We start from the raw sequence: 24302 nt of genomic DNA, 5'->3' as shown, positions 1-24302 counted from the left end.
CAGAGAGCGAGCTGAGAATGTTCCAGGGTTTTTATAATTTCTTGTTGGACCATAGGCTGAAGTTAGGTGGGGTGTATTTGATCCAATGAATACTCAGGGATAGCTGAAAACTAGTTCCATCTAGATTTGAGATGGAGCATGGTGACGGGTCACATGTTTATTGACATCATAAGAGTTCCTGTCTGGCCATCTGCTGGTAGACAGGATTAAAAGAGTCATTGTCTGGTTTAGATGGGCTTTCTTTTGTTAGATTAGATAGGTAGATGGGCTTTACAGTCTCTGAGTCATTGTCTGTGAGTTTCATCTAATCCTTTTGATTGCTGTCAATATGCAGACTTTTGTTCTTTGGAGATGTGGTGACTGTAAGTATCCATCCAGCTAGCCTGGTATCAGTGGTCTCCAGGGGGAAGGTGAAGGTCAGACCAGTTTATCTGATACTGCTCCAATAAGTCTTTGCAACTGTATATATATATATATTTTTTTTTTTTTTAATCTGATTCCAGCAAAATCAATAACTCTGAAAATTCCTCATATCATGCTACACATTGCAAATGATGACCAGCTCCTATATTTTACCCCAAGGAGAAGGTGTGGCTTAGCACCAAGTACCTCAGGCTCAATGTGCCATCCCAGAAGTTCTTACCCAGGTTCATTGGGCCCTTTGTAGTGCAATGTCAGCTGTGCCCAGTCACTTATCGATTGTGATGTCCTCCCTCCATGTGCATCTACAATGCCTTCTATTTCTCCCTACTAAAGCCTGTTGTTTTATTGAGAAAAGCAACAAGATAACCTACGCCACCCACACCAGCAGTTGCAGAGGACCTAGAATTCGAGGTTCAAGACATACTAGATGCCAAGAGGATTGGGGGAAACTACACTGTCTTCTTGCTTGTAAGGGCTTTGGACCAGAGGATAATGCATGGGAACCTGACAACAATGTTCATGCTCCTGCGCTCATCAAACACTTTCATCACTTCTATCCCCTTAAGCCCAAGCCTAAGGGGCTGGTGAGGGGACTTAAATGAGGGAGTGCGGTCATGCCCCTCACTTGTTCCAGAAGTCCTCTAGGGTTCAGCAGCCTTCCATGCCTAAAAGAGTCTGTTTTACTTCCTCAAACTGGGTACTTCCTTTTATAGTCCTAGAGGGGGCACCTACTGATGGCATCACTTTCTAGACGTACTGTGACAAGGCAAGCCCCAGAGACTCCCCAGTGAAGCAGTTGAGGCCAGAACTACGGGCCCCAGAAGTCCTTGCAAGAATGAGTGAGGAGAGTAGTCCTAAAAAGATGGAATGGATTCCCAGTCCCAGCAGGGGGAGCAATGGCTCGAGGAAGGGTGAGCCTGTTACTCCCTTCCCCACTAGAGGGCGAGGGAAGGATGAAGCTCAGTTTCCCTGGCTTCACCATCAGTATATAATTCCCCCCCAGCTGTGAAAAGGGGAGAGCAGATTTCCTGGAGGCTCTTGGTCACCAGGGAGGAGGAGAGACGAAGGGAGAGAGAGATTCCATGGAGTATGTGGAGGAAGGAAGTAGCCTGCCACTAGAGCTGCCCAAGGGAGAGGAGCCAGCTACCAAGGAGTGGGAGAATTCAAAGGTTGCCCTGCCCAGCACATGAAGGCAGTGGAGGAGGTGCTGAGAAGTGGGAGAAACTGCCAACCCTGCTCCTTACAGGGTTCCCTCTGTGCTGTGTAAAAAGCAGTTGATTTGTGGTATTGATTTGATGTGCAAAGACTGTCAGTGAAGAGTTTTTCTGAACTATTGTGCCCTATTGGAAGTATGCCGGACTCTTACTGAACCCTTCTGAAGGAGGGGAGAGAAGGGAAACTAAGGCCTAGTAGAAGGCCTGAACTCGTGAGGAGCTGAACATTTGCGGAGGGATTTTGGGACCTGGACTGTACTGTTTTCTTTTGAAGATTATCTTATGAGGACTGTACCTTTTTCTTTTGAGGCTTATCTTATGAGGACTGTACCTTTTGTTTTGAGGAATATATTATGATTTTTGGTATGAAATTGCCTTGATAATAAAATACTTTGGCCTGAGTCCCAGTATCAGTAGTATTCTGTCCTGGAACCCTGGGAGCCCGCAGGCTTGCCGGCTCCACCCAAGAGGAGGAAGCGGACCCCCATTACAGTACTTAAGGAAGTTCTTCTCAATCATCCAGAGCCTCGGCAACAGGCTCCTTGGTGTCTTGCTGACTTCAGTGATGTTGCCTTGTTCCTGCCTGTCTGCCTTGTTCTCATATTCCTGCCTGCCTTGTTCCTGCATTCCTGCCTGCCTGACTTGTTCCTCATGCCTGCCTGCCTGCCTTCTTCCTGGACTCCTGCCTGCCAGCCTTGATCCTGAACTCCTGCCTGCCAGCCCTGCTGCCTGCCAGCGTGTCCCACTACATTTGTCATCACTCTTATTCCAGTACTTCTGCCAGCCATTCCTGACCAGCCAGTTTAGGTCTTTGTATAGTTCCAGTGTCAGTTGCTGTCAGTGGGGACCTGTGCTGTGCTTGTATCACTCAGGTAGCGTCAACCCCACTGCAGCCCAAGGGCTCACTCTCCACGAATCATGACACCGGCACCAGTTTATTTTTGGCTGGTTAAAGTCAAACCAGCCATACTAGAGCAAACAAATGCAAATAAGCAACACATTTAGGTCTCCTAAAAAAGGTTCCAGAGGAGATCCAGGAGCGATATAACGGCATTATAACATCCTCATGCTTGTTTTCCATCCTTTTTCTAATAATACTCAACATTCTGTTCGCCTTCTTAGCCGCCGCAGCACATTGATGTGAAGATTTCAACGTCCTATCCACGATGACTCCCAGATCCCTGTTATTCGGGTTCCTCCTTCCCACATGAATCACTGTGCACTTGTCAACGTTGGACTTCATCTGCCATTTGGACGCCCAATCCCCCAGTCTCATGAGGTCTTCTTGTAATCTTTCACACTCTCCTGCGACGAGACGAACCTGGATAACTTTGTGTCATCTGTGAATTTAATTACCTCACTAGTTACTCCCATCTCAAGGTCATTTATAAATATGTTAAAAAGCAGCGGTCCCAGCACAGACCCCTGAGGGACCCCACTAACCACCCTTCTCCATTGAGAATAATGACCATTCAACCCTACTCTCTGCTTCCTATCTTTTAACCAGCTCTTAATCCATAATAATACACTGCCTCCGATCCCATGACTCTCCAGTTTCCTTTGGAGTCTTTCATGAGGCACTTTGTCAAACGCCTTCTGATAATCTAGATATACAATATCCACCAGCTCCCCTTTGTCCACATGTTTGTTCAGCCCCTCGAAAAAATGCAGTAGATTTGTGAGGCAAGACTTCCCTTCACCCTAGAGGTTCTGGATTTGAGCTTTCTACCAAAGAGCCTAAATTTGGCTTCCAGAACCTTTCTCCCACATTTTCCTATGTCATTGGTACCCACTACTTGCAGAAAGTTTAGGTTTTCAGGGGTTTCGAGTTCAAAGTTTGTCTGTGTTTTTCTGTTCTCAATTTGTGGTCCATTATGCTGTATTAGATGAGGGCCAATCTGTTTTCTGCATGTGTGACTGAGCTGCGGGATTTTGTTAGTGCATAGTTTCTGTGTAGAAATATAGACTAACCTAGTTTTCCAGTAGGAGGTGTTTTGGTGTACAGAGGACTAGTGAAGTATTTGCAATGTTAATTTGTATTATTCAAACTTGATAGACTGCAATTAACTGTTCATCAGATCAATGCGGTTTGCAAAGAAAATATAAAAACAACAAGAAAGAATGAAAAGGAACTCCATTTGGTGAAGGCAGTCATACATACTAAGAAAAGAAGTTTCAAAAATTTTTGGATTGGTTTTGTGACTGGCTACAGGGTCACAGCTACTAAGAGGGGTGGACCCTGAACTATTCCCTCCTCCTCCATTGGTGTAGTCTATGGCAGACTTGGGTGGGGGGGGGGGGGGGGCAGCGCCTAAATGCTCCAAGAGCTGGTGCTGAATTGGTTCCCCTCCCCCACCACTAATATTACCTCCCTACTCCTTGCCCCTAGGATTACCCACTTTTTGAAAGAGAAAAATCCTTGCCCCACCCCCATGCCCCTCCCATGGCCCATCTCTTGTCGCACCTACTATTGCACCCTTTCCTCACCCTGCCCCTCTACAACTAACTCTCTGCACTTGGGTTGCCATCTTGGAAGAAAAAAATGATACATGTTCTATGATTATTTCACAAACCCTGTCTGATGTTATGACAAACTAAAATTAAATTAAAGTTTTGATGTCACCTCAGTAAGGTCAGCGTACAGTACCTCCAATGGAAAACACTATACACAAACTTGTACAAAAACACACTTACTATACCTTAACAGCACTAACTCTCAGGAATCAAAGAGCAACAATTGTATCTGTAAAAAGGCAGCACTGTAAATATTGCACTGGGCTCTAACAACCAATACACCATCTAGTGAGAAAACAGAACAAATGGAACTGCTATAAGATCTCTACACAAAAATTACATGTCAGCAGAATACTGCATCTTGGCCATACATGGAAAACGCAGACAGACCCTCAGGAAATTTGAAACAAGGGACCACACATCAATAACAGAGATAAGAAGAAAAAAAAATCTGTAAATCTCAAGAAGTCAGACTTGCATATACAGCAATACTAGAGTAACAGAAATTGAAATCCAAGATATCAGAGTTGCATGTTTCCCAAAGCTGACATGTACCAACTTATAAATTCCAAATAAAATCCTTTTTTCTACCTTTGTAGTCTGAGCATTTTATTTTCTCCATTTAATTTGTTACAAGTGTCTCTGCTGTTTTTCTCTTCCCTCCCCCCCTGTCTTTTCAGGGTCTTCTGTCCATTTAACATTTCTTCTCTCCCATGTCCACCATCCATCTCCTCTCTTGTGTCCCTATCTGTTCTATCCAGCATCTCTCCTCTGTGTCCCTCTTCCTATCCTCCCCCATGTTCAGCATCTTCCCTTTTAATGTTCCTCTCCTCCCCTTATATTCAGCATCACCCCTCTGTGTCCCTATCCTTCCTCCTGTCATCAGCATCGCCTCCCTGTCTTCCTAACCCACCCTTTCTTCCAGCATCATCCCTCTGTGTCGGTGCCTTTATGCTTATTCCATGTCCAGCAACTCTTGTCTGTGCCTTGCCCCTCCCCTGTCTATTCCCTTCTTCCCACACTACCCATCCTGAATCCAGCATCTCTCCCTCTTTCTCACTTGCTCCTCTCATGGTCTGGCATATCTCCCTCTTTCTATCTATGGTCCAGTGTCTCTCCTCCTCTGTTCCACCCCTACCCCCAATATGGTCGCTTTCTTTTTCCTCCTGTCCTCCCTCCCCAGATCTAGCATTTCTTCCCCTCTCCCAGTGTCTGTCTATCTCTCTCCCCTCTTATGCCCCTTTCCTGGCAGGTCCAGCACATCTCCATTTCCCTCCAGCTCCTCCCTCAGATCCAGCACATTTCCATTTCTCTGCAGCCCCCCACCCAGGTCCAGCACATCTCTATCTCTCTTTAGTCCCCCCTCCAAATCCAGCATATCTCCATCTCTGTCCAGTCCCCCTCTAATCCAGCATCTCCCTCTTCCCCTCCATTTCCAGCAATTTGTCCTCTCCCTGGGCCCCCATGTCCATCCTTGTCCCTCTCTGCCCTTCCCTCCTCCATCCATAGCCAGCAATCCTTGCCTCCTCTCTCCCCTCCCCTCCATTTCCAGCAATTTGTCCTCTCCCTGGGCCCCCATGTCCATCCTTGTCCCTCTCTGCCCTTCCCTCCTCCATCCATAGCCAGCAATCCTCTCTCCCCTCCCCTCCCCTTCCAGCAATTTGTCCTCTCCCTGGGCCCTGCCCTCCCATCCATGCCTCTCTGCCCTTCCCTCCGCACCCTGGGGCCTTTAAATCTTTTACTTCCGGTCGCAGCAGCGTCAGTGAAAGCGGAGCGCTGCTGACGTCTCCCTTCCCTTTGCGCTCTTGGTTCCCTCAGTGTCCGCCTTCTTCTGACGTCAGAAGAAGGCGGGACACTGAGGGAACCAACGAGTGCAAGGGAAGGGAGACGTCGGCAGCAGTGGCGTAGCTAGGGTAGTTGACACCCGGGGCCGGTCATTGTTTAACACCCCCCCCCCCCAAATCCAGTACTAGGCATACCGAGAATACAAAACACTCACGACCTATAGAGCAATTTTACCATACCATAAGCAGTTGTTTCTACGAGTCACACAAGGAAAAGGAAAGCATCTTAAGCACTACAGTGAGCACTAGAACATCAATTCACCTATTGTAAAACGAAACCAGACAGAATAGTACAGATCGTCAATCCTGCACAGTCAATGCCAACTGAAAACCATGTCTTTTTCACAAACACAGATACACCCTAATCCACTATAGAATAAGTAATCATAAACTTTCTATTTAGATAAAAATTAAACTGAACCCCCGATGCCAGACTCTGCATACAATGCAACACCACAGAAACAGAAAATGTCTCCTAGTACTGTGCAAAATATAAAGACAGCAGATGTAAATTTGAAAAAACTAACAAATACCAATCACCACTTTACAAATTAACAAATAGAAATAAAACAAATACAGAAAATAAAATAATACCATTTTATTGGACTAAGACATTTAGCTTCCAGAGGCCAAAATCTCCTTCCTCAGGTCAATACAGTATAGTGCTGTTACAGTATCCTATCCTGATCTGAGGAAGGGGGTTTTGTTCTCTGAAAGTTAAGTCAAAATGTATTAAAATTAGTCCAATAAAAAGATTACCTTATTTACATGTTCTATTTATAAACATTTATTAACGCAGCTAAAATACTATATCCTAAAGCAAAATAATAAAAATATATATTTACAGTTTGTTGTCTTTGGTTTCTGCTTTCCTCATCTTCTTTTCACCATCTTCCTTCCATCCAGCATCTGTCTTCGCTCTCTCTCTGCCATCCAGTGTCTGCCCTCTCTAATGTCCCTTCCATCCACGTCTGCCCTCTATTTCTGCCCCTTCCATCTGCCCCAGTCTGCCATCTCTCTCTCCCATCCACCATCTGCCCTCTCTCTCTCTTTTCCCTCTAGCATTTGCCCTCTATCTCTGCCCCCTTCCATCCACTGTCTGCTCTTTCACTCCCTTCTATCCACTGCCCTTTCTCTCTGCTCCTTCGATTCACCATTTGCCCTCTCTCTTTCCCCCTCCCATCCATTCAGGGTCTGCCCTCCCTCTCACTCCCCATTCCATCCAGGATCTATCCCCCCTCTCTCACTGCCCCCTCTTTTCGGCTCCCAGTTCCCACCTGCGGCTGCCCCTAGTTCCAGATCCAATGATTCTCCCATCCACCCCTGCCCCAGGCATGACCCCATTCTCCCTCCTGCTTACTTTTCAGACCCCGGTTCCAGCTCCATGCCCCTTCTCCCATCTGTCTCCCACCCAGTCCCTTCTGCCCATCCGAGTCCCCCTCACCCCATCTGTCTCCCACCCAGTCCCTTCTGCTATCCAAGTGCCCCCCACCCTCACCCCATCTGTCTCCCACCCAGTCCCTTCTGCCCATCCGAGTCCCCCTCACCCCATCTGTCTCCCACCCAGTCCCTTCTGCTATCCAAGTGCCCCCCACACTCACCCCATCTGTCTCCCACCCAGTCCCTTCTGCCCATCCGAGTCCCCCTCACCCCATCTGTCTCCCACCCAGTCCCTTCTGCTATCCAAGTGCCCCCCACCCTCACCCCATCTGTCTCCCACCCAGTCCCTTCTGCCCATCCGAGTCCCCCTCACCCCATCTGTCTCCCACCCAGCCCCTTCTGCTATCCGAGTCCCCCCCACCTTCACCCCATCTGTCCCCCACCCTCACCCTGCCTCGTCTTCTCCCTGCCACCCGGTATTTAAAAATAAATTGCCGACGCGATAGCGAGCGCAGCACCTCGTGTGGAAGTAAAAGAAGCAGATCTGATCATCTCATTGGGCCTTCCTTCACTGTCCCGCCCTAGAGGAAATAGGAAGTTGCATCAGAGGAGGGCGGGACAGTGAGGGAAGGCCCAATGAGATGATCGGATCCGCTTCTTTTACTTGCACACGAGGTGCTGCGCTCGCTATCGCGTCGGCAATTTATTTTTAAAGGGCTGGTGCGGGGGGGGGGGGGGGTGCCAGGATGAAGAGCAGCGGGAGCGGCGGCACCCCCCTTTCTGGTGACACCCGGGGCGGACCGCCCCCACCACCCCGCCCTTGCTATGCCACTGGTCGGCAGCGCTTTTACTGACGCTGCTGCGACCAAACGATTTAAAGGCCTCGGCGGCGCGGGGCGAGGGTAAGCACCGCGGCGCCCTACAGAGGAGGGCGCCCCCCTGCGGCACTTACCTCGCTTACCGCATCGGCACGGCCCTGAGGATGGGTGTGGATAGGTGAGAGGTGGGGTGATCAACAGAGACATACAGCTTTATGGTTTATAATGGGCTAGGAACCCCAGATCCTTGTTAAGTCCTTTCTGTTGGGTGTTAAAATATTCAATCATTCTGACTTCAAAGGTCTTATGTTCTTGTATGGTTTTAAAGTTACCTTTCAGGATTCTCACTGTGAAGTCACTGGTACAGTGTCCTGGTCCTGTAAAATGCTGACCAACAGGCCTGTTTCTCCAATATAGCTATATGCTATATTGGAGAAACAGGCCAGATGCTTAAGACAAGATTCAATTTACGTAGACATCACATGAACAATACTGGTGCCAGTAGGGCTCCCACGCCTGTTGGTCAGCATTTTACAGGACCAGGACACTGTACCAGTGACTTCACAGTGAGAATCCTGAAAGGTAACTTTAAAACCATACAAGAACGTAAGATCTTTGAAGTCAGAATGATTGAATATTTTAACACCCAACAGAAAGGACTTAACAAGGATCTGGGGTTCCTAGCCCATTATAAACCATAAAGCTGTATGTCTCTGTTGATCACCCCACCCCTCACCTATCTACACCCATCCTGTTAGAATATCAATGATATGCTTTGATGTCCTCATGCATACCTCCTACCCACCCCCATCCTCCCACCCTGTCAGACTGTCATAGTAATGCTTGAATGTTTTCACTTATATACACTGTCAGCTAGCACATTTGCTTATTTCCGATCTGATGAAGAAGGGCAACCTTCGAAAGCTAATCAAGAAATGTATTAAGTTATGTCCAATAAAAAAGGTATCATCTTATTTTCTTTTCCATGCTTTATTTTGTTTGATTTCTATTGATAACATTAAGAGTGGACTAACACGGCTACCACACTCCTCTACTAAACCAATTAGCAGACTGAATATTGATGCTATCCAGCTAACTAGACATAGTGCCCATGCTCCACCCCTGGCCTGCCCTTAACCTAGCTAGTTAGGAGTTGGCCAGGTAGCAGGACATTCACTGACACTAACCAATTATGTTCTGTTGAATATCCCCAGATAGTCCAGGACTTTCCACCCAATATTTAAAACCATTTAACTGGCCAGGAACGGCTCCTGGCCAGTTAAATGTCACTAACCAGCAATATTCAGCAAAAGATAGCCGCTTAGCGGATAGCCAGTTATATCACATGATATAACCGGCTATCTGCTGATATTCAGCGCATCACTGACTAAGTTAAATAGCAAGCATATCTTTCACCAGTTTAAACTTAACCGGCCAGCACTAAGTATCGGCTTGGCCAGTTAAATTTAAACCGGCCAAAATACATCCTGATATTCAATGCTGGTCACTGGAAATGGCCTGGCATTGAATATCCGGGCTCAGCGTTGACTGCGGGAGGCAGCCCGGCTACCTTCTGTGGTCTGAATATTGGGCCCATTGAATATCCGCCCCTTAATATTTTACACAGTGTAGAAGGAAATTATTTTCTGATTCTGTTTCTCCCATGCTGTAGTGCAGGCAGAGTCCAGGTTCTTGGGTTTTCCAGTTCAATTTTTGTTTACATATTTCTATTTCTATGTGTTCTGTAGTTGGTAAGGCTGTATCCATATTGTCCATATACGACCAAGGTAAGGTATTTTGTGAGCATATAGTTTCTGTGTAGGGATTTGTAGCAATCTGACGTCTTTTTTTTCCTAACAAATGGTATGTTATATGGACTTGGTGTGATATGTTCAATTACACTCTACATTTTGTTATTTGGTTTCTTATTATTACTGACTAAATACAGAAACTTCTAATATCTTTTTCTCAACATAAACATCTATAAAATGAATGTATAATCTAATGTAATTTTTGTGCTGATTTTGGTATGGTGATCCACTGCTACCGGTCTTAAATTAGTGCAGTGTAATGCTTTTCATTGCTAAAATTCCCTCAGTCCGTTGTGACTTATTCTCTATGACTTTTTAATTCTTCTATTCTGATGTCTTATAGTCCACCAATTTTAATCGTTATGTTTCCAACATGGTCTATGTTTCACTATTGAACGGCATCCTCAGGAGAACTTATCTGTAAAATTTTGAATCAAAAATGAAACAAAATAGTAGTATCTTTGAGCCTCTCCATCTCAACTATATAATTGCTTTATCATGTTATTATCTTATATATCTTATTTCAGCAAATCCATACAAACTCACATTTTGGCTAACCAGTGATGGAACTCGATTCCAACCGAGGCGAGTTACAAAAATGCTGGAGCCTGCGCTGTTTTTATACATCATCTCTCACTTAATAACCGCGGGAAATGTCAACATAATATCGATCATTCTATTTCCTTATTGAGGCCGCTAGGGGTCACTCTGTTCCATCTAAAGATAAAAGTGCTATTCTTTTTTCAATAAAACCATGTGGTAAAATTACCTGTGTTAATACAATAAATTGTAAGTCTTGTTCTTCATGTTTGAATTGTTCCCAGTGTTCCACTAAGGGAATTTCATTCTTATGAAGGGAAGGGGACTTATATACTGCTGCCTTTCTGTGGTTTTTCCAACTACATTCAAAGTGGTTTACATATTATATACAGGTACTTATTTGTACCTGGGACAAGCTTACCCAGAGTCACAAGGAGCTGCAGTGGGAATTGAACCTAGTTCCCCAGGATCAGGGTCTGCTGCACTAACCACTAGGCTACTCCTCCACTTGTTACTTAAGTGTTCCACTATTCTTTGTTTTATTCTTCTTTTAGTGTGACCAATATACCATTATTTGCAGGGACAAATTATGCCATATACTACTTCAGTTGTGTTACAATCCGTAGACTGCCATAATTTGAAAGGTTTTCCTGTCATTGGATTAATGAGTACTTTAGTTTCCCAAGCAAATTTGCAATAAACACAGTGATTACAGGGTTTATGTCCCCCATCTTGCAACTGTGCTAAATTTGAAGCGTCTTTTCTTGGGACTGAAAAAATTTCTCCCAAATTCTGGGCTCTGGTATATGCAAAGTGAGGTGTTTGATCAAAACCATGAAGAGAAGTATTGGCCAAGATGGAGAGAGGCTCAAAGATACTACTATTTTGTTTCTGATTCAAATTTTTAGATAAGTTCTCCTGAGGTCGCCGTTCAATGGCAAAACATGGACCATGTTGGGAACATAACGACTGAAATTGATGGACTGTAAGACATCAGAATAGAATTAAAAAGTCATAGAAAATAAGTCACAATGGGAGTCACAACGGAATGAAGGAATTTTAGCAATGAAAAGCGTTACGTTACTCTATGACCAGGAGCAGCGGATCACCATACCAAGATCAGCATAAAAATCAAAGATAAGTGGAATTGTTTATAACATACAAGCCCTACAATGAATAGAAATATCAACTTGTGAATAACGAAGAAACAATTTTGGGAGGTAGGGACGGACAATGGTGCTATGACGGTGGACTCCATCATACGAGAGATGAGACTCTTGTCTGAGTAATGCACCAAAAACTGAGCACTTATCATTATTAAATTAGATTATACATTCATCTTATAGATGTTTATGTTGAGAAAAAAATATTATGGTTTCTGTATGTAGTCAGAGGTATTTTCAATGCCACCTTTTCATAAGCTCCATGGACAAATGCAGGTGATGTGGTTATTGTGGAAGTGGCTGCCTGTAGTCTCCTACCCCTTAAGGATGGCCCATATATGAAAACTGGCAAATGGTCTACTTATAGGTTACTTAGAAGTTAGTGGTTCTCAGTCTCTATCTGCTGGTAGGAGTGCATAACCCATTTGCCAAGGCTGTATGGACTAAAAGAAAATTAGCAGGTAAGACCTAATTTCTACTTCCCAGACTTCTGGAGAATTATCTTGTTTTGCATCCTGAACACCTTCAGCTAGGGGTTGTTGCAGAGGTACTCAGAGATAGAAGAAATGGATATCAGAGGTAGATCCTGGTATAAGAGCCAATGCTTTAGGGGAGGTAAGTGAGGGGGCCATGAGTAGTTGGGGACATGTGGCTTCCCCCAGACATATCAGTGGAAGTTTGGGTGCCCATTGTTGGAGTATTGTGTTCAGTTTTGGAGGCCGTATCTGGCTAAAGATGTAAAAAGACTGGAAGCGGTGCAAAGAAAAGCTACGAAAATGGTATGGGATTTGTGTTGCAAACCGTAGGAGGAGAGACTTGCCGACCTGAACATGTATACCTTGGAGGAAAGGAGAAATGGGTGACATGATACAGACATTCAAATATTTGAAAGGTATTAATCCACATACGCACCTTTTCCGGAGACGGGAAAGTGGTAGAACTAGAGGACATGAATTGAGGTTGGAGGTGGGCAGACTCAGGAGTAATGTCAGGAAGTATTTTTTCACAGAGAGGGTGGTGGATACCGGATACGTGGAATGCCCTCCCGCGGGAGGTGGTGGAGATGAAAACGGTAATGGAATTCAAACATGCATGGGATAAATACAAAGGAATCCTGTGAAGGAATGGATCTATGGAATCTTAGCGGAGATTGGGTGGCGATGCCGGTATTGGGAGAATAAAGCCAGTGCAGGGCGGACTTCTACGGTCTTTCCCTGAGAAAAAGGCAGGGACAAATCAAACTCGGATATACATATAAAGTATTTATCTTGTTGGGCAGACTGGATGGGCCGTTCAGGTCTTTATCTGCTGTTACTATGTTTTGCTAGGAAAATAAACACATAGAGGCATATTTTCAAAGCACTTTGAGAGGCTAAGTTCCATAGGTTTCTATGGAACTTTGGGAGGCTAAGTGCTTTGAAAATGAGCTTGATAGTAACATAGTAGATGACGGCAGAAAAAGACCTGCACGGTCCATCCAGTCTGCCCAACAAGACAACTCATGTGTGCTACTTTTGTGTATACCCTACTTTGATTTGTACCTGTGCTCTTCAGGGCACAGACCGTATAAGTCTGCCCAGCACTAGCCCCGCCTCCCAACCACCGGCTCTGGCATAGACCGTATAAGTCTGCCCAGCGCTATCCCCGCCTCCCACCACCGGCTCTGGCACAGACCGTATAAGTCTGCCCAGCGCAATCCCTGCCTCCCAACCTCCAGTCCTGCCTCCCACTACCGGCTCTGCTATCCAATCTCGGTTAAGCTCCTGAGGATCCTTTCCTTCTGAACAGTGTTGCCAGGTGGGCGGTTTTCCGCGACCCGCCGTGGGAAATTTTTGCCCGCGGCGGGTTGCGGTTTTTTGGGCTGTTTTTGGGCTTCAGGGCGGTTTTTTCGGCCGCGGGGGGGCGGGGTTAGTGACGTTTTGGGCGGGGTTAGTGATGTGGGAGGCGGGGCCGATGACGTGGGAGGCGGGGCCGGTGACGGCAGGGGCGGGGCCGATGACGTGGGGGGCCGGTGACGGCGGGGGCGGGGTTGATGATGGCAGGGGTGATGCGGGGGTGGGGGTGTCAGGGGCGGGGTTTGTGTTTGGGCGGGTTTTGGGCTGTTTTTTGGGCTGGATTGGGCTGGAAAAAAAATTTCCACCTGGCAACCCTGCTTCTGAACAGGATTCCTTTATGTTTATCCCACGCATGTTTGAATTCCGTTACCGTTTTCCTCTCCACCACCTCCCGCGGGAGGGCATTCCAAGCATCCACCACTGTAAATGAGTATGTAAAAGACTGTACAGCATATTTTTGCGTGAATTAAAACTGCACACCTAGTAAAAAAAAAAAAACCTGATTATTTCTGATAGTGGCTTAATCAGTATATATGCAAAGATTGCTGCCGGCAGCAGTTGTGGATTCATTATGCAAGTTGAACAGCCGCTTTACGTTTTCATTGTGGTGAGTGAATGATTTATCGGTGGATTAATCAGGTCTAAATGCACATTGAACTGATGCTTTCCGTTTACATTGTAGTGAATGATTTATCTTTGCACACGTGCGTGTGTAATGGATCAGAGGTGACTGAGCAATTGACTTTCACTCTTCCTGTTTGGTGAGGGTCAGAACTTGAAGTGGGCAGATTGGACACCCAGAATATGACTGAGTCTTGATACTCATTCAAGCCTTATTCTGGACGTCCAATAGCAATGTTTCTCTTCTCTCTCCTATTGGATGGAGCCCAAGAATGGCACTGGACAACGAGAGAAGCTATTGGAGCCCCGCCCAGAATGAGGCTTGAAATGCAGCTGGAACCGGAAAAGACATTCTGGTTTGAATAATTAAAAAAAAAAAACAGAACAAAACAAACCCGGCCGGAAAACACGCTAGAAGTCAAGTTACCCAAAAATCAGCAACGAGCAGCCACTCTGAAAATCGTTCGCTACCAACTTTAAAACTAGCCCAATTGTGCGGGAACGATGGATGACAGATCTTTTTACCATTCAGTTCAGGATACGACAGAGAGTGAGGAGTTCTTGGAACATGTCTTCAGGATCATTCTGGAAGAGGCAGTCAGGAAAGGGATGGATGTCAGGGAAAAGGTAAAAGATGAGAGAGAGGAGTGCAAGTGATAGTGGACATACATGCCATGCTGCTTTAGGTCTCATGTTCTACTACTATTACTATTTAGCATTTTTAAAGCGCTACAAAGCGTACGCAGTGCTGCACAAACATAGAAGAAAGACAGTCCCTGCTCAAAGAGCTTACAATCTAATAGACAAAAATCAAGCAAATCAATTGATGTGTAGAGGAAAGAGGAGAGGAGGGTAGGTGGGGGCGAGTGGTTACAAGTCAAAAGCAATGTCAAAGAGGTGGGCTTTCAATCTAGATTTAAAGATGGTCAAGGATGGGGCAAGACATAGGGGCTCAGGAGTGCAGTGGTCTGAGAACCTGCAGTTCTGGCCTCAATTCCCACTGCAGCTCATTGTGACCCTGGGCAAGTCACTTAACCCTCCATTTCCCTGGGTACAAAACAGATTGTGAAGCCCACTGGGGACAGAGAATATTCCTGCAATTAAATGTAAACTGCCTTTGGTTGTACCAAGAAAGGCAGTATATCAAATCCATGATCCTTTACTTCTAAGCAAATTTGTGACCAATCATTAAAATCCTCTGTGGTACCTAAGAATTTGAGGTTGGTCAACACATCGCCAATTTTTAAATAGAGTTCCAGAGATCATTCAGGAGACTATACAGGTGAACCCGAGAGCAATGGTGTGCAAAATGGTAGAAACTACTATAAAGAACGTAATTACTGAACACATAGCCATAGTTTAATGAGACAGCTCCAGCATGGATTTAGCCAGTGGAAGTCTTTCCTCGCCAGGCTCTTACATTTTTTTTGAAGTTGTGAATAAACATGCGGATAAAGGTGAGTTGGTTGATGTGGAGGCATATTTTCAAAGCACTTAGACTTACAAAGTTACATGGAGGCATATTTTCAAAGCACTTTAGGAGGCTAAGTTCCATAGGTTTCTATGGAACTTTGGGAGGCTAAGTGCTTTGAAAATGAGCTTGCAGGTGTATCCAGATTTTCAGAACATGTTTGACAAAATCCCTCATAAAAGTTTCCTGAGAAAATTAAACAGTCATGGAGTAGGAGGCAATATCCTGGTGAGAATTGGGAACTGGTTAAAAGATAGAAAATAGAGATTAGGGCTTACTGGTCAATTGCAATAGTATTTATGCGGGCTGCAAAGACCAAATGATAAGAAAATTACAGACAACACAAAACACGGCAGCCAGACTCATCTTTGGAAAAACACGCTTTGAAAGCTTGAAACCCTTTCTAAGAAATCTGCATTGGCTTCCAATTAATGCTCGTATAACCTTCAAAATATGCACAGTAGTCCATAAATCATCTACAGACTTGCTTCAGCTTACGTGATTGATTTAATCGATCTTCCTTTAAGAAACGTTGTAAGAACAGCAAGATCTTACCTTAACTCTTCATTATCCCAACTGCAAGGGTATAAAATACTAATAATCTTAAGCCGCCAGCTTCTCATTTATAGGCACACAACTTTGGAACTCACTACCGAAAGACACAAAACTCACCAAAAACTACTTATAATTCAGGAAAAACCTAAAAACATATCTTTTCCAGAAGTCCTTCCCCCAGAATCTGCCAAGTCATACACCTCCAAACATCACGAAATTACAAGAAATGGAAAACAATGACACTAACCCTCTCTCACAAAATGCCAATCTTACTATACTAATCTAACCCAAGCGATCATTGTACTTCTGTATTATACGCCAAATGTCATAAAATCTAAATTTTTTTGTAAGCGCTTTTTAGCAATAAAACCATATTGAACCTACCATATGGTGGGAAAATATGGGATACAAATGCAATAAATAAATATATTTGGAGACAGACAAATGGTGGAGTGCCTCAGGGATTTGTACTGTGATTGGTGCTTTTTAACATATTTAGAAATGTTCGCTACCACTTTTTTGAAGGAATTCACTCAAGGCAGTGTACAGCAAGAATAAGTCAAACATAAGCAATAGACAATTACAGTATCCTACATTACAATGTCAACACAATATGTAATAAAAAGTTTCATAGACAGCCCAAGGTATAAGCAAATGGAACATATAAAATAGAGTAACCAGAGTAAAAAAATAAGGGGATTAATTTGAAGAAAATTGCAAATGAGGTCAGAAAGGTGCTTGAACGTTATTTTAGCTAGGGTAGGAGTGTGGGTAAACCTGTCCTTCTATAGTATGTGCAGCCAGTGTCATTTACTTCTTCCATTAAAGGCTTTGTTGAAGAGCCAAGCTTTCACCTGCTTCTTGAAGTAGAGATAGTCTTGTGCTAAACGAAGCCTTTCAAGGAGTGCATTCCAGAGTGGGGGCTACTCCAGAGAAGGCTTGCTTACAGGTATCACATCATGTGATGTCCTTCGGAGAGGGTGTGGGCTGACCTTAGTGACCTTGGAGGTGTGTAGAGGGAGATCCTGTTCTTCAAGTACTCAGGGCCATTTCCTTTAAGGGCCTTGTCAAACAGTGAGTTTTAAATTTGGCCCTGTATTGTACTGGTAGCCAGTGAAGTTTTTGCAAAAATGGTGCGATTGCTGTAGTATTCTGAATCAATTGTAGCTGATGCAGACCCTTTGCAGTCAGACCAATGTAGAGTGCATAATCCAGTCTTGATGTTATCATGCCACGCACCACTGAGGCAAGGCTTGCCTTCTCAATGTAAGGAAACAGGCAGCATAGTTGTCGCAAGTGATAGAAACTGATTTGAAGGTTGCTTGGATTTGGGGGATCAGAGTCAGTGTTGAATCGATCTGTATTTCAAGTTTCTTGATTTGAGGGAAAATTCATATTTCCCAAAAGAGATTTAGATGTCCGATATGTGCCCACTTGTGTTATAAACTCAGTTTTACTTGGGTTCAGGCAAAGTTTGTTGTTTTTATCCCATTTTGGAATTGATGTTAGGTAGTCAGTTTATTCAGGGCTGTGGGTTTTCAGGTTCAATGGGTATTTGCAAAAAAACAAAACAAAAACATTTTTTTTCCAAAAGAAAAAAATATTTAAAGGTGTTACATTGCAAGCACGTTGTGAGAAATATCTTGCAAGATTAGACTTTATTTAGAAACATGAGAGCAGATAAAGGCCAAATGGCCCATCCAGTCTGCCCATCCTCTGTAACCCCTAACTCTTCCTAAGGGATCCCATGTGCTTATACCACGCTTTCTTAAATTCTGACACAATCCTCGACTCCAAGACCTCCACCAGGAGGCCATTCCACGTTTCCACTACCATTTCTGTGAAATAACCTAAGCCTATTCACTCTTAACTTCATCGTATGCCCCCTCGTTCCAGAGTTTTCCTATAGTTGAAAAAGGCCCTTGAGATATTTAAATGTCTCTATCATATCTCCTCTCTCCCTCCTCTCTGCCAGTGTATACATGTTGAGGTTCATAAGCCTGTCCCTATATTTTTTATGTTGAAGACCGCTTACCAGTTTTGTAGCCACCCTCTGGACCGACTCCATCCTGTTTATATCTTTCCGTAGGTGCGGTCTCCAGAACTGCACACAATACTCTAAATGGGGCCTCACCAGAGACTTATACAAGGGCACTATTACTTTTTTTTCCTGCTGGTCATCACTCTCTTAACATAGGCAACCGTGACACCCTGACCCAGCACCTTGGAACTTAGAACCCAAACTAATAAATGACCACACATTCACTTTGTAATTAGTGGAACAACTTGGCCGCAGCTTTATTACATGACTGTATTTGATAGAATTAAAACAGGATACCCAAGCCAAACTGTAAGCTCTTAAAAGCTATCATCAAAGCACCCAGTCCGCTGCCATAAGCAAGACTGACAAATGCGCTATATGCTGTATCAGAACGCTCCCCCCGTGCAGTAGGGTGCGTCCAACCGAGGTGCAGCGAACCCATCTGCACCAAACTTCAACTTGATGACGTAGCGTTTCTCCAATCACTCAGGCTCGGGTATTCCCGCCACCAGCCTGGGGTAGTTAAATATAACTTGCCCCAGGCAATCCCCATTAGCTGCGGCCAGTTGTGGCCCAGAGGAAAAGGATCTTGCTTGCCTTCTACAGCCATTGTTAAGTATGTTGGGGTAGGGACCATTGTTACATGATGTGATCCTTCTATCTAACACAATTCGTTAAAAGCACTTGTGCTTAATTGTGTGGCATATTCCAAACCCCAGGCAACTGACTTGTCCCATTTGAGATGTCATCTTCACTCTTGCGATTGCCACTCTGTTCCTCACAACCTGCAGAAAAAGGCAAGGAAAAACGATTAAATCACATAAACACCCCAATCAACTGAATTGCCCAGTTGAGATGTCCTCTTTCACTGTCCTGCGATTGTGTCTCTGATCTCGCAGCCTGCAGAAACAGAAAATCAATAAGATTGAATCATATAAACACCCCAGGCAACTGAATTGCCCCATTTGAGATGTTACCTTCACTGTCTTGTGATTAAATCTCAGATCCTCACAACCTGCAGAAACAGGACAAAGCAATAAGATTGAACTACATAAGCACCACAGGCAACTGAATTGCCCCATTTGATATGTCACCGTCGCTGTCTTGTGCTTGAATCTCTGATTCTCAAAACCTGCAGAAAGCAATAGGATTGACTCACGTAATCGCTCATGACTGCATCCTCACACTTCGGTTCTTCCAGTGGGCCTGCCTAGTGGAATGATGCCTAATCCATCCACCCAGGCCACGATAGGTGTTTTTAATAGGGATGCTCTCAATGGCTAGGACAGTCCGTATCGCCTAACTGATAAGAATAGGCACTTCTCAACAGTATGAATCTCTGCTGTCCCAGTCCGACTTTGGCACCACCTCCTTCAACAGCGGAAGCCAGCACCGTCTGTGGGAATTTGACACTCCAGCTAATGAACAGTGAATTCAACAAAAGATTCATGACGTCCAGTTGCGTCATCAGCATTGTAACCAGGTCACCCTTCCAGGTGAGAGCCAGGGTCGACCCTGCTTAGCTTGGCTAGCTTTTCCCTGGTACGAGCTGCAACCACCGCCTTGCTGCACTGCTTGGCCTAGTTTAACTGCTGCCCAGCTGACCTGCGCCCAGGATCAGCTCACGACTGGGACACACAAACTCCAGCAGTCTTATAGTTCTTGAAAACCAGAGGTCTTTATTCTCTCAGCATCTTTTAATACAGCTTTAATCTTCAAGCAGTTTCTTCATCAAGAATGCAAGAGTCAGTTCAGTTTTTCCACATTCAGCTTATTAACACAGTCCAATCTTAACTCAGAATATCACACCCAGCAAACCTTTGTCTTGCTCCCAATTGTAGCTTCCCCTCATCAGCACTATCTTCTACCCTTAGATAGTTTTTGGGTTAGCTTCTTCCACCAGTGGCTTCCCCACTGGATTATTTTATCCTCTCCAAGTATGCACAGCTTGGGCCACACTCCCGCCACCAAAGCCTTTACCTTTCCTGAGGAAGTTTGAGCAAACCCTCCAACCTCCATGCACTCCCCTTTACCTTCTCCTTCTACCTCCTCTTTATTCCACTCCATCTCCTCCTCACCAAGCTCCACCAGCTGTTCCCCATCTCCATGATCAGACCTCATCTCCCAATCAGTCACTCCCCCCTCCCCCTCCTGGGAGTTCAGCTGACCCTGCACTGGCTTCTGGGAAGTGTAGTTTTTCTCCTGCATTACAGCTTTCCCTGGCAGTTTGATCCCTAGAGGGCGCCCTGTTCTCCTAGCTGGGCTGAATGAACGGGGATGATGCCGGCTGAAAGACCCACTATCCCCTTTCCCTCGCACCAGCCCTCCAGAGTGCTCACACACCCCCCTGCTCAAACGATTGCCAGTCTTCTCCTGGCCTGCACTGGCAATTCGCGAAAGAACATCTGCGTTTGTCAGAAATTTGCCTGATCTATGCTCCACCTTGAATTGATAGGGCTGTAAAGCCAGATACCACCTTGTGAGACGACCATTACTATTTTTCATCTGGCCCAACCACCTCAAAGGCGCATGATCCGTAACCAGAGTAAATTTCCGACCATCTAAATAGTAATGGCACATCTGTACTGCCCATTTTATCGCTAAACATTCTCTCTCTATGGTTGAGTACCTGACCTCATGGGGGAGCAGTTTCCGGCTCAGGTACATCAGGGGATGTTCCTGCCCCTCGTGTACCTGAGACAACACGGCCCCCAAACCTACCCCCGAGGCATCAGCTTGCAGTACAAAGGGCTTATCAAAATCCACGGCTCTCAGCAGGGGTTCCTGACACAGGGCCACTCTCAACTCATTGAACACCCGCAGCCCTTCCTCCTCCCATCGTAGACTGTTGGGGGACCCCTTCTGAAGTTTATTAGTGAGGGGTGTAGCAATGGAGGCAAAGTGGGGTATGAACCTCCTATAGTACCCCACTAGGCCCAAAAAGCTCCTTAACTGCTTCTTATTTTTGGGGTATGGAAAGTCCTGGATACTCGCTACCTTATCCCAGAGCGGAGTTATTTGACCATTCCCCACCCAGTATCCTAAATATTTAACCTTCTCCTGCCCAAAACAACACTTTTGCGGGTTCAAAGTCAAACCTGCTTGACGGAAAGCCTCTAATACCGCCCTCACCCTTATAATATGCGAGGGCCAATCCTCACTCTGAATGATAACATCGTCCAGGTAAGCCGCCGCATATTGCTGATGCGGTCTTAACACCTGATCTAACAACCGCTGGCAGGAAGCTGCCGCTGAATTAAGACCAAACGGCATGCGTTTAAATTGATAGAGCCCCATGGGTGTAGAGAAAGCTGTCTTAGGCTTGGCCTCCTGAGTCAGAGGGATCTGCCAATACCCTTTTGTCAAGTCCAGGGTGGATAGATATCGTGCAGTACCCAAGCGATCCAAAAGCTCATCAATACGTGGCATCGGATAGGCGTCGGCATCTGAGAGCACATTAACTTGCCTAAAGTCGATGCAAAACCGCCACGTACCATCGGACTTGGGCACTAACACCACAGGACTCGACCATGGACTGACAGATTCCTCAATGACCCCAAAATCCAGCATCTCCTGTACCTGTCGGACCACCTCTTGTTTCTTTGGGGGTGAGAGACGGTAAGGTCTCTGTCTGACCACCCGGCCTGGCTCCGAGATGATATCATGCATGATAAGGTGCGTTTCCCCTGGGCAAGGAGTCAGGACATCCCGAAACTCCTCCACAACTGCCTGAACCTCTTTCTGCTGACTCCCTGGCAATGTAGTCGCAATCTGCGGTTCTCCTGCCTTAAATATCTCCGTGATCTGTGGTCCTAATTCTTCCTCAGCTTCCCCCCTAGCCTGACCAAATAGTCCCCTTCGCTCTTGCCAAGGTTTAAGCACATTTATATGATAGGTCTGCTCCCGGCCCTGCTCATTCCTTACTAAGTAGGTGACTGGACCTAACTTCTTTTCTATGACCGCAGGACCCCTCCAGCGTCCCACGAACTTATGAGGTGAGTCTGAAACCATGATCAAGACTTTGTCCCCCACCTTCAATGCCCTCTCCACCCCTTTCCGGTCATAATAGGCTTTCTGGTAATCTTGACTCCTCTCCCAGTGTTGCTGAGCCCCGCGGCTCAATTTATGCAACCGTTCCTTCAGCTTCACTAGATAGTTCACTACATCCCGATCCTCCTCTTCCGGAGGAACCCACTGCTCCCTTAACACGTCCAACACTCCCCGGGGTGATCTCCCATACATCAATTCAAATGGTGATACGCCCAGAGAGGCCTGAACATTCTCCCTACACACATACAAAACAAATGGTAACAATAGATCCCATTCCTCATGGGAGGAACCTAACCCTTTCCTCAACAACATTTTCAAGGTTTTATTGAATCTCTCCACCAGGCCATTAGTCTGAGGATGGTAAGCTGCAGTCCGAATATGCTGTATCCCGAAAGCCTCCCACACCTGGGCCAGGGTTCGTGACATGAAATTGGTCCCCCGGTCGGTAATCATTTCCCTAGGAAACCCCACCTCACAAAAGATCCGAATTAGCTGGGCCGCAATAACTTTCGCTGAGGTGATACGAAGCGGCACGGCCCAGGGATACCTTGTGGCCATATCCATGATCACTAGAATATAGGAATACCCCCTTCGGGACTTATCAATGGGCCCGATCATATCCATTGCCATACGGGTAATAGGAGTCCCTATACGGGGAAGGGGTCGTAGGGGCACTCTGTTCGGTATTTGCTCTGATACCCTCTGACACTGACTACAGGAGCTGCAAAATTGTTCCACCTCTTTATACACCCCGGGCCAGTAAAATCTGTTTAATACCTGCCGGAGAGTATTCTGAGCCCCCTTGTGACCCCCTAAGATATGATCATGAGATACCCGTAACACCAGGTCCCTAAACCCCCTCGGTACTACTAACTGTTTCTGAGGTTCCTTCCCCCCTGCTAAACAGGACAGCCGATATAGCAACCCCTTGTCACTAACAAACCGAGGGAAGCTGGTTTCTCCCTCTTGATCTACCCGCTCCCACGCATATTGCAATGTCTGGTCATCTTTTTGCTCTTTGGAAAAATCAGGGAATCTCTCTAACACCTGTTCCGTATCCCCTGGGAACCTCCCCTGATGAAGGAGCTCTTGACAATGCTGCCGCCTTTGCTCCTGACCTCGTTTCTTTTGCTGAGAGCCTTTCCTTGTCTTCCCCGGCCGCCCCATAACCTCTCCCTGGAATGGAAATACTTGTGCCAGGGACAGTTCCTGCTCCTTCTCCTGCCTCTCCTGGGCCCGGGTAGATACCAAGGCTTGCTTACCCCCAAGGCAGTATGTGAATGGAGCCCAATCCCGTCCTAAAATGAGATCCTGAGGGAGCCTAGGAAGTACAGCCACCCACACCCACTGAAGGCCCTCCTGGTCCTGTAGGTCTACTAGCCGGACTGGATACCTTGAGGAGGCCCCGTGTATGCACTGAATAGCCACGGACCGGTCTCTCTTCCTACCCTGCTGACCCCCTTTCCGGGCAATCTGCCCCCACAACTTCTGGGAGCACATTGTCTGGTCCGCTCCTGAGTCCAAAAGTCCTTCCACCGGGACCCCTCCTATCTTAACCCAATGCGTAAACTGGGGTTCCTTAGAGGGGGTTACCTGACATATGAGCCCCAACCTGGCCCTACAGTCCCTCCTCAGATGTCCCGACTTCCCACATCGGTAGCACACTCTATCATCCTCCTTAGGACCTTCCTCCCTCCTCCTGGTTACCCGAGTCCCGTATATGCTTACCGGAACTCGGAGCAATGCACGCTTCTTTCGCCGGCGGGTTGTTCAGACAATCCCACCACTGCCACCATTCTGTAACCAGGTCACCCTTCCAGGTGAGAGCCAGGGTCGACCCTGCTTAGCTTGGCTAGCTTTTCCCTGGTACGAGCTGCAACCACCGCCTTGCTGCACTGCTTGGCCTAGTTTAACTGCTGCCCAGCTGACCTGCGCCCAGGATCAGCTCACGACTGGGACACACAAACTCCAGCAGTCTTATAGTTCTTGAAAACCAGAGGTCTTTATTCTCTCAGCATCTTT

At 46.0% G+C, this 24302-nt stretch overlaps 1 protein-coding gene across 1 annotated transcript in view; it reads left to right on the top strand.

Moving 5' to 3' along the window:
- The first annotated feature begins 14482 nt into the window (after positions 1–14482).
- CSAD (cysteine sulfinic acid decarboxylase) overlaps positions 14483–24302 on the top strand; it is a 324205-nt gene continuing 314385 nt past the window's right edge. Inside the window, exon 1 of the mRNA XM_030198185.1 lies at positions 14483–14790. Within this exon, the coding sequence (XP_030054045.1) occupies positions 14668–14790 (123 nt within the window). The 5' untranslated portion in view covers positions 14483–14667. The remainder of the gene's footprint in view (positions 14791–24302) is intronic.

The sequence above is a fragment of the Microcaecilia unicolor genome, chromosome 3 (genome assembly GCF_901765095.1).
Source record: "Microcaecilia unicolor chromosome 3, aMicUni1.1, whole genome shotgun sequence".
NCBI classification, from domain to species: domain Eukaryota; kingdom Metazoa; phylum Chordata; class Amphibia; order Gymnophiona; family Siphonopidae; genus Microcaecilia; species Microcaecilia unicolor.
Note: the sequence above shows the minus strand (reverse complement) of the source record. Positions and strands in the feature narration are given on the sequence as shown.